The sequence below is a fragment of the Cyprinodon variegatus genome, unplaced genomic scaffold, assembly GCF_000732505.1.
Source record: "Cyprinodon variegatus isolate N-32 unplaced genomic scaffold, C_variegatus-1.0 Scaffold18, whole genome shotgun sequence".
Taxonomy (NCBI): Eukaryota; Metazoa; Chordata; class Actinopteri; order Cyprinodontiformes; family Cyprinodontidae; genus Cyprinodon; species Cyprinodon variegatus.
Genome location: NW_015150471.1, coordinates 1,021,643 through 1,032,243, shown reverse-complemented (window position 1 = coordinate 1,032,243; position 10,601 = coordinate 1,021,643). Strand labels below are relative to the sequence as shown.

The 10,601-nt window shown below is 38.3% G+C and overlaps 1 protein-coding gene across 1 annotated transcript in view; it reads left to right on the top strand.

The window, feature by feature from the left end:
• Nucleotides 1-10,601, top strand: part of LOC107092990 (plexin domain-containing protein 1-like) — a 26,544-nt gene that overhangs the window by 10,809 nt on the left and 5,134 nt on the right. Inside the window, exons 2-7 of the mRNA XM_015387761.1 lie at nucleotides 3,536-3,699; nucleotides 9,467-9,610; nucleotides 9,689-9,758; nucleotides 9,918-10,040; nucleotides 10,131-10,249; nucleotides 10,323-10,413. Of these exons, the coding sequence (XP_015243247.1) occupies nucleotides 3,536-3,699; nucleotides 9,467-9,610; nucleotides 9,689-9,758; nucleotides 9,918-10,040; nucleotides 10,131-10,249; nucleotides 10,323-10,413 (711 nt within the window). The remainder of the gene's footprint in view (nucleotides 1-3,535; nucleotides 3,700-9,466; nucleotides 9,611-9,688; nucleotides 9,759-9,917; nucleotides 10,041-10,130; nucleotides 10,250-10,322; nucleotides 10,414-10,601) is intronic.

The following is a 10,601-nucleotide window of genomic DNA, read 5'->3' as shown; positions in this document are numbered from 1 at the left end:
TCGGAAACTGACGAAAATCAGGCAGATCTGCGGGAGTTTACGGGGGTTTACGGGGACGAAAATCTCACTTTTCATGCAGTGGCACTAAAATGGTGGTATCGGTATCGGTATCGGCGAAAAACCAACAAATAGGGCACGATTACTATTTTGAGAGCCAAAAGTTTATTCAACTACTGTCACCCATTCCAGGTAGGCAATAAAAAATTCCTGCTGGATTCACTTTGTGTTATTCTTATTCCTGCTTCACAAAGGTAGACAGCAGCCTGACAAAGCCATGATGGCAATCCATCATGGCAAGTAGGAGTGCTTATATTCAAGAAGTATGCAGTTCTTCATATATAAACACAAACATCAATGTCAAAGAGATGGTATCGGTATCGGCCGATACTGCACAGCCAGGTATCGGTTATCGATATTGGGGCCAAAAATGGCATCGGAGGAACACTAGTTACTATTGTACAAGCAAGAATAAAGGCATGCCGTCATGTTTGACCAAACTCTGACCATACAAAATGCAGCCGCTGAAATCAGTCAGACCAAATAATATTTTTCAAATCGGTTATTTTCCATTTTGATGATCCTGAAAGAATATCTCTTTCCTTAGCCTATCTGCTTCATGATTCAATGTATTGTGCAACCAGAGGTGGCCTTCTACATACCCTGTGGTATTTGAGCTGCTGTTCCCTTCCTATCATCTTAAAACAGTCAGTCAAATTGTCCTGTAAAAAAAATGCCAGAGCAGAAATTCAAAAATGAATAACCACAATCTACCCATTTATAGCTTGCCGTATATGCCTGAAACCGCTGTGTCCCACATTGATACGACTCCTAACACCCACTTCATTTCTAACTGGTTGCTGCATTGCAGGCACATTTGAGGAGGCTGATAAAATGGACACCGCTGTGACACAGGTGACTCAAAATAGCTAATGCACATTTGTAAGCCTGCAGGATTAGAGCTTTGATTCCCAGTTAGGGCAGCACTCCTGGCACACAGAGATATGTGAGAAATAGAAAAAAAGGAATTATCTGGCATTGTGAGGATGTGACAACATAAATCTGCACTATTCTGGCTGTTATGGCTGCTTTGGATTAAGAGGGGAAAAAAATAAATATTTGTACGCATTTAGTAGCAGAAACATCAGAGTGCATATTGACAGTGCAAGAATTGTTCCATATGTCATTTGAATTATTAGACATGTGCGACCGCACCAGGATGTTTTTTTTTTTTTTTCCACTTTGCACATTCTCCATGCAGGGTCCACGTGAACATGTGTCTGCCAGACTTCCAGCTACTAAAGCCTTATCGACTTGGGTCAAAGCAGGGTTTTTTTGCGGTCCGTTTGTAGATTTCTTTTAATAGAAGTTTCTCCTGGCAGTTAGACGAAGTTGGACATATTTCAAAGCAGAAAGCTTTAGAAAGCAACTTAAAGTGACCCGTTAACTGAAAGATTTTCAAAGATAGAGACGTTGGAATAGATTTTAAAGCTGTCTATTCAAAGGTAGTGACACCTATAGAGTAAAAAGTTTTTTATTGTTCATGATACACCAGTGTTGGTGTAATTTTTTCTCAAAGCTCTGCTTCACCTTTTTATCATGTTGCCTGACACCTCCTTTAGTGATGGTGAATTGTGTCAATCTGACCCAATTAAGGAATCTGATACTCTGGGAAAAAGCTTTCTCTCCATCCTGATCATACATCGCTTCTCATTAAAGTCTTCTCCCCTGAGTCTGTGACAGCCTCTCATCTTCTTGTCCCATTTTGTCTCTTAGAGAGCCAATATTACTCTAATTACAAGTTTAGATTATTTTATGTTTGTTGCCCTGTGATAGACTAGTAATTTGTCCAGGGTGTACCCCTACCTCTTGCCCATAGACCACCGGCGATTTAATAAGCGGGAAAAGATGGATGGATGGATAATGGATCAATCTCTGCTTTCTTATAGACATGAAAATACAGGACAGGGTTAAATTAAAGATCATGCAGTAATATTGTTTTCAAAAAAAATTTTTTTTTCATTCTAGCAATACATCCAAACAACAACATAAAAATCTATGTTTGTATGTTTTTGTCAACTTATTGGGAATGGTATGATATAATGGTATAAAAAAATTTATTGTCATGTTGATTGAATTGTAAGGAGTTCTTTCCGATCAGATCAAGCAATGCTGTAAATGCATTGATGAGTAATCTGTCTGGAGTGATAGAGTGAGCAATTTAAAAAGGGAAACCAGTTAAAACCAGAGAGAGTTGTAAAAAAAATGGAGGTTAGTTGAATCTGATGAGAGCTGCTGACTAGCATGGATAGAACTATTTCAGATGTGTTTAGTTGGTAATTGTTAAATCCATCCATCCATTATTTTTTCCATCACGCTTTTCCCAAGCAGAGTCGCGATGTGTGCTGGTGCCTATCTCCAGCTGTCTATGGGTGAGAGGCGGGGTACACCCTGGACAGGCCGCCAGTCCATCGCAGGGAAACACAGAGACAAACAGGACAAACAACCATTCACACACACACTCACACCTAAGGAGAATTTAGAGAAGCCAATTAACCTAACAGTCATGTCTTTGGACAGTATTTTAGGCCTTGCTGCCATGCAACTCACTGCTCTACAGTAACAGTTAGGGAAAAATAAATTAAATGGGGCATTATTTTGTTTCAGATGTTGGAAAAGGGATATAATGTGGGGGGCGACAGTGGCGTCTGATACAGGAGTTTGCCCTGCAACCGAATTGTCGGATCAATCTCCAGCTTTCGATGTAGTTGTTTCCTACTGATGGTGGTCTGAGGGCCTGTGAGGCTATGGCTACAATGTAGCTTGCTGTCATCAGTGTTTGCATGAATGGGTGAATGTAGAGTAGCGCTTTTGGTCAAGTAAGGAGAATTAACCAAAAGTGTGATCTAAGTACGGGCCATTTAACATTTCTTTTTATATCCTTAGTGCCGCTCTCAAAATGTACCCTATTGATTTATTAACAAACAGGCAGGACAAAAAAGAGAAACATAGATTTAACCCCATATTTTAGTGGGAACTGGGGCATTACTCACCAGTGGACTACCATTAGATACGCATATCTTGAAAGATGAGTCATAAATCAGTTGGAAATAAATCTAAGCATCTAGCTACAGGCTGTTTAACAGATGTCTGGAAAAAATATATTGATGTGGTCAGCAACAATTTCAACACTTTTCAAATATATAAAGTTATGTGTTTAACACGGTGAGTGTTGTGTTTGTTGTTGTTTTGAGCAGTTGGTTATAAAATGATCCGTATTGTGTCAGCTAGTAATAGGCTTTAAATCAGAGGGACTAAGGGTACGTTTTTCTGAAAACATTTCTACACCTCTCCCGCAGTTTTTGTCAGTTTTGTCAAAGACTTCTGGATAGGTGTCGAAATGCTAATAGAAAAAGTGGCCGAAGGTTTGTCTTCAGTTTAAGCCTGTTTTGTGCCAGATTATGAAAGCTAGACCAGTTTAACATCAGTGCCTCTGTCTTCAAGCAGTCCAATCACTGTAATCCACATCTTGTTCTAGATTCGTACAGAGGGACGCCTCTGAGGACGGATGGAGACACAGCTAGTTTTCAGCGAACCAGGAGAGACTGGGAGGACCAACTAAGGCATAGAGAAGTCCGCAATGCACAGGCTGACGGAGGAGTCGATATCAGTCCCCTTTCAGACAACATGACCCGTACAGTGGTGAGATGCTTCTGGTGAATTTGCCATCATCTAGTTTCTGTCTGACTAGGAGTTTAGTCAGTTTTCTAGACTTCTCATAGTGAGGTCATTCTCTACGAGGTTGTTAAAACATGGCAATTATTAAAGTACTGACCAAGTACTGTCCAGCAGAGGGTTAATTATCAGGCAACAGAAAACTTTCCTCTGATAGCTGATTTGAAAGTAATCAGCTATAAGATGATCATACTAATAATCAGAATGCATTTTTGTTGCACTATTTTCTGCAGTCAGGCCTGGTGGAGAAGTTCCGTAAAAGTTTAAAAAACAATCCACTGGACTTGGTTTCCATGGTGGAGAAGCAGAAACAGATTATGTTGCCTCTCAAGTACATTAAATTCAATCTTTATATCTTCAACTAGTACCCTAAATGGATTTGCACAGTGTTGGGTGTGTCTGTGCAGTGTATCAAAAATATTTCTTTTTTAGATAAAATGCATATAACTTCTAACAACGATCGGTGAAACAAATAAAACAGACCAGTCAAATTTAGTCCTCTGGAGTAACTCTGTGACATACTTGTGGTTAAACATAGACAACAATGAAAGAAAAAAAATCAATTTTAAGTGATAAAGTAAAAAAAGATAACAGATATGTGATGGTTGATTTTTAAGAACAATCAAAAAGTATACATAAATGCATGGGCAAATTCTCAGTCATCCATGTCATGGCAGCCACAAAAGAGGCAAAATAAACTTATAATTGAAAACTTTAAATGGCAACGAAAGCAAAAAACTAAAGATTTACTGAGCTTCAGAAAGAAGAAATTACAAAAGTTAAATATGGTTGGAGATATTACACATTTCTTAAAATTGTACCCAGCTGATGATTTTCTCTTAACTATGGGGATCATAAAGTTGTCATTATCTGTAGATTTAATCTTTGCATCTGTAATGAAGTTTTAAATTGTGCCTAATGTGCTGAATTCATCGTTCACCAGAATCAAATCAAGTCAAATAAACTTTTTGTCCCACCCTTTTCATCTTAAATTGAACACAAACAAAGCCATCAATTTTACACTGTTTGTTTATGCATGGCAGTCCATGAGTACGCACAGCCGTGCACACTTGTGAATGAGTCATTTGGAGAAGAGAAAAATTCCTCCTGTTTATGTAAGATATCTGAACCTAATTACCCCCAAATTACCAATAAGTGAGGGCAGATATAAGATTTTAAGCCTTAGTTATTCAGTAAAAATATTAGGCTTTAGAGGCATTTATGAAAAAAAAAAACAAAAAAACTCTGCTTTCATATTAAAGAGACATTATGTACATCTTTACTGAAAACAGATCTTTAAAATTGGCTTTTTTTGACCATTTACTACCAGAACATTGTTTGATGAGCAGACTGACATCTCAATAGCTCAGCGCCGATAAAGCTATAAGCCTGCAGCTTATTTACCTTGGGCCATAAGTTCCCGAGCTGTTCGGTGGATGTGGTGTCGAGTGCATCCATTTTAAATGGGTCCTACTCGCAAACAATTGTTATATTCAAGATGGATTTTGTGGAAACTCAGAAGCAGCCGCCATCCAGCTAAACTGAGATACAAAAAGCAACTCCATGTAAGGTGAAAAAAGTACAAATAAAAACCTGTCAAGTATGAGCGCAAGCTATGTGAACAAGCAGAAGAGTGCTGCAGTTCTGGTTTTGGCCACAGGTGGCAGTGATGACTCTTTTAAAGTATGATGGAGGATATTCGTGAAATTTTGAAAAGACACGCCCTCTCCAATTTAAAAAAAATGCACATGTACAACCCTGCACGTGCTTTCAGGAGTGAACGCCTATTAAATGCATGCGGGGGTATGCACGAGCCAATTTCTCCTTGTGCACACTCTGTTTAAAAGTTACTGTTCTCATAGCTCACACAAGCATACTGTGTCCGAACGTGCGCCCTAACCCCTAAATCTCTCAATCCCTATATAGAGCGGGGACTATATAGTGGATTTTATAGCGAACTCAGTTAACTTACCGTTCGGATAGATGATCACTGCTTTTTGCTCTCCGTTGGTCACGTAAATCCTCCTCCAATGCGCGGTGCTTACACCATTTTTGTAATTAGTCGCCTCTATCTGCTATCGACAGTGTGCCGCTGTGACAGAAAATGCAAAGAGAGCTCTCCGCGAAAAGCATTCGGGGATATGTCTGCATCTTCTGAGTCCTTTCTTTCCATCTTATACACTTCGTAGACACTTTTTCTCTTACGACACTCAGCCATTTTCAAAGAACCTTTGTAAAAAAGTTGAGCTTCAATGACTGTCTGAAACCATAGCTCACCACGTATATGAGCCTGAAATTGCGCGTGCGCAAAAAAAAAAAAAAAGCTAACGAGACGAGCACATAGGATGTCCTTACATATCATCCGGATCGATTGACAATTAGGAGGACGACTTATTTTGATGATCCACTCAGAAAAAGAAAATCCTCCACTATACCTTTAACAAAAGAGGAAGAATTTGTCCTACTACTACTAAAGTTATGCATTGTTATCTAACATATGTATCAAGTTCTCTAATAACATAAACTTTAATGAAAACCAAAATCAAGGATTAATTTATGTCATTTTTTAAACACTAATAATAAAATATCCGACTTCTGTTCTTCACAGAGTGCAACAAGTACTAAAAGCCTATTATAGCTGGTAAAATAGCTGGGCTATCTGTTAAGGTAGCTATTTGGCTGCTAGCTGCCGTTTAGAAAAACATTTAAAGAAACCATCTCCGTCTTGGATGTGCTGCTCCTCTTCTACACCGTGGTGTGCGGGAGGAGCAGCAGCACATCCAAGAAGGACACCTCCAGACTGGACAAACTGCTCAGGTGAGCCGGCTCTGTGATTGGCAAGAAACTGGACTCTCTGGAGACGGTGGCAGAGACAAGGACACTCAACACACTGCTGGACATTATGGACAATGACAGCCACCCTCTGCACAGCATCTTCAGCACTCAGAGGAGCCTGGTCAGCGGGAGATCGCTCCTCCCCAAATGCTGGACCAACAGGCTGCTGAACTCTTTTGCTCCTCAAACCATCAAGCTGTACAACTCCTCACTTGGGGGAAGTAGGAAGGGTTGGAAGAGGAGTCAGCACCCCCCTGCCTGGACATCTTGTGCAAAACAGTACCTATTGTCACTCATGTGTAATATACTTCTCTCTTACTGTGTGATAACACATGCCAACTACTGTGTAGCCTTAGCAATTCTCTACTTATTTATAAGGTCAGTACATCTCTGCAGGAAAAGCGCAATAATCCAAGTTAACAACTGTGTAGTCTTTCCTTAGCTCCCTACTGTACAGACATTTTTGTGAAACATATTACAGGACATTACAAAATATTTAGGCCTTTTGGTACCATATACACTCTGTTTATATTGCCTGCTGTATTTGTATCTTTAACCTCTTACACCCTCAGGGGGTATAAATAAATTTCTGCCTGACAAAAACACACAAAAGTAAATAACTTATAGCCTCACAGCTATTAGATTTAAGAAAAAAACTTTTGGTACCTCTGTAAAGGTAAGATGTCATAGAATGGTTTTCTGGTGTCAGCACCATTGTAGCTTTGACCCTGCCTGAAATATTAGGGACAAAATACAAAATATTTTGCATTTTTTGAACCTCGCCAAAATTTTCTTTGAAATAAACATTGCAAAACACTACCAAAATATTATTTATAGCACAAAAAAGTAGTACAGACTTTTAAATCTAAATGTTGTGTAAAAATATACCAAATTTGGACTCAATCAGATGAATCATATTTATTTTAGAATGGTATTAGTGAGAAATTTCTTAGGCGGAGGGGCCATTTTGGCACATTTATCCAAAAATGTCACCAAACTGTGCCAAATGTGTTTTTTACATCAATACTGGGGGTTTGTTAAAATTGGGAGGTCAGGTAGCAGCTGGACCCACCGGTGGGTCTGTAGGGTTCTAGGGGTTTAATGGCCTCTTACTTTAACTCTTTGTACTTTATGTAAGCTACTGGAACCAGCTGAAGGAGTAATAAGGGATAAATAAAGTTGAGTCTAAATCTACCTTAACAATGTTTAACTTCCTTCCCTTGATTGTCTTCTTTTTGAAACTAGAAATATTGTCAAGCAGCTGTATTTTCTTTTGTGTAGCTCTCTAATATATTTTTCTCCATAAAATTAGAAAAAAAAAGGCCAACCAGGTGTTTTCTCATTAAAATCACAGACACAGCCTGATCAAGAATATTTTCCGTTTTTAATTATTTAGCTTTTTCTAACCAGACAATAGCTGTTCGCCACAAAACCAAATAAAAATTGTGAAGAAAAACCACAAAGCTGTGATGGGAAAAAAAAAATAAAAACATTATTCTTTTCCTCACTTAGAAATCCCCACTTCTTAAAAGAAAAAAAAGAAAAACAGGTCGGTGTCGGGCAGTGGATATGAAAGCTAAAAGTGGGTCGTTTGCTGTATGTGGAGCAGCTGTAGAGGTTGGAAGAGCTCTGCATTTAACTGCTCCACTTTCTGAGCCAAGGCTAAACCCCAGAACCATCGCTCTCTGTCATCCCAAAGTGCACCATAAATTAATAATGCCATCAATACTAGACATCTTTATGGAGAGACTAGGTGTGTTGACAAGGTCGTTTTATGTGTAAACAGCTCCTCCACGTGGAAACGTACGAGTTTAACAGCAAGTCTGAGTATTTATTAGTTTAAAACCAACTGAATGTTCATAATCTTTCTCATCGGGCATCAATATTAATTTAATTCATTAACAAAGATTTTCAGAGATATTAGGGAGTACATTTATGTTTCCAAACTGGTTCTCTTTATGGGAACTCTTCATTGGTTGATGAACTTTGACCAATTCTGATTTCTTCTTCGCACATCATATCCTAAATAAAAATAAAAAGAACCATTATTGAAACTAAAGACTGATGAAGAAAATGTTACAAAATAATTAATCTTTAAAAATAAAATTTGATGCAGGAAAAAGCAGCCATCCATTTTACTAATAAAGTTGTCAAAAAAGGGAATAAGTTAACAAAGTTATGTACATAGGAATGAAACAATTACAACCTGAAACAAACTCTTAACTTAATGAAGACATTTTTACAGTTTTTTTACCTTATAAACCTGAACATATTTGTTTTTTTTTTTCAGTATAAGACCAACAAAATACATGTACACACTTTGTGTGAAATGGAAAATGCAATTATTATTTTTTTTTTTTCAAAAAGTTAAAGTAGGTAAACAAAAGAAGTGGTATATTCATGTGTTTTTTCCCCTTCAATTTTACCCTAAATAAAAAAACAAAACTCTACAATAAGCTCCCTTCCTAACCCACTTCCTCGTCAGGCTGTAAAACAATCCACCACCTTTGAAAATCTTACTATGAACTAATAAATTCATTTGAAAATGGAGAATGAAACTACTGTAAACCTTCCAAGATATTGGCATCCTAAACAGACCAGCTGGTCTGGGAGAGCAGTGATCGGAAAATAAGCTAAGAAAGCCGTTGTAACTTGGAGAAGCTGCAGAGAAAAATTCAAATAAAAAAAGACAATATTAGGAAAGTAATCCAAAATGGTGACATTACTCCCTGTCTGATTTTATCATTCTGAAAATGATTGTTAAAATGCTGAAGAAAATGAAATGTTCAGCTTTACAACTAGATCCAAATACAATAGAAGAGCTTTCCTTAGATACTGCAGTCTGAGTAACCTGAAAGAGAACCTCCTTCTTACTTAAACTTAAATGTTTTTCTGTCAGGAGGATTCTCAGAAATACTACAGCTGGGAAAGTTTTGGTCCAGAGGATGAGAAAACTGAAAGCTTGTGGATCGACCTGAAGAACCTGCACAAAAGCCAAGTGAAAATCCACGGCATCCTGTCCAATACACACCGACAGGCTGCGGTGAGACGACCAGATCCACCTGTAATCATTTACTCGTCTATGTTCAACCAGATCTGAGACTTATTTCCATTTTCGCAGAGAGTGGCACTTTCCTTTGATTTCCCTTTTTATGGACACAGCATCAGACAAATTATTGTAGCAACTGGGGGTAAGGTTCACTCTGCTTTTTTTTATGTCCTAGGAAAACCATTTTAACACCCAATAATAAATGTACCTATGATGAATTACCATTTTTATGAAGTGTATTAAGAGATTTCCTTAGTGCCTCATCTGACAGTTTCTCTTTCCCATCTCTTCTCATCATAAGGGTTCATCTTTATGGGTGAGATAACTCACCGGATGCTGACTGCAACGCAGTACGTAGCACCCCTTATGGCCAACTTTGACCCCAGCTTCTCCAAAAACTCCACAGTGTGCTACATGGACAACGGTACGTAGGAGTTTCTTTTTAAATTCCTGAAGATCAAGAGGTTTTCCAGATTTTCTGTAACGTCTGGCCTCGTTACTCGGTTCTGGTCAGGTACCCTGTTTGTGGTGCAGTGGGACAAGGTGCGACTAAAGGACCGGGAAAATGAAGGAGCGTTTACTTTTCAGGCAGCTCTCCTGAGTAATGGAAGTATTATTTTCAACTACAGAGAGGTAACTTCTGGACTTTCTGCATTATATAGGCTTCAGATTTACTGATGTTAGAACTAATATTTGCTGCTTTCAGGTTCCTGTACCAGTGGAGAAAATAAATTCCACAGAACATCCGGTAAAAGTTGGACTCTCTGAGGCCTTCATGGCTGCTTCACAGCTCTCGGGTATTTTTGTCTAATCAAGAGCATTTTTAAACCACAATAATAAACTAACAAGCTCTTGGGCTGCACAATGAAAATAACTCATAAAAGTCACATTATTGTCGAGATACTTAATTACTTAATACTTAATATTGTCGAGATCTGGTTTAGATATTCACAAATGCTTTCTCTCTAATACTACTTGTGCAATG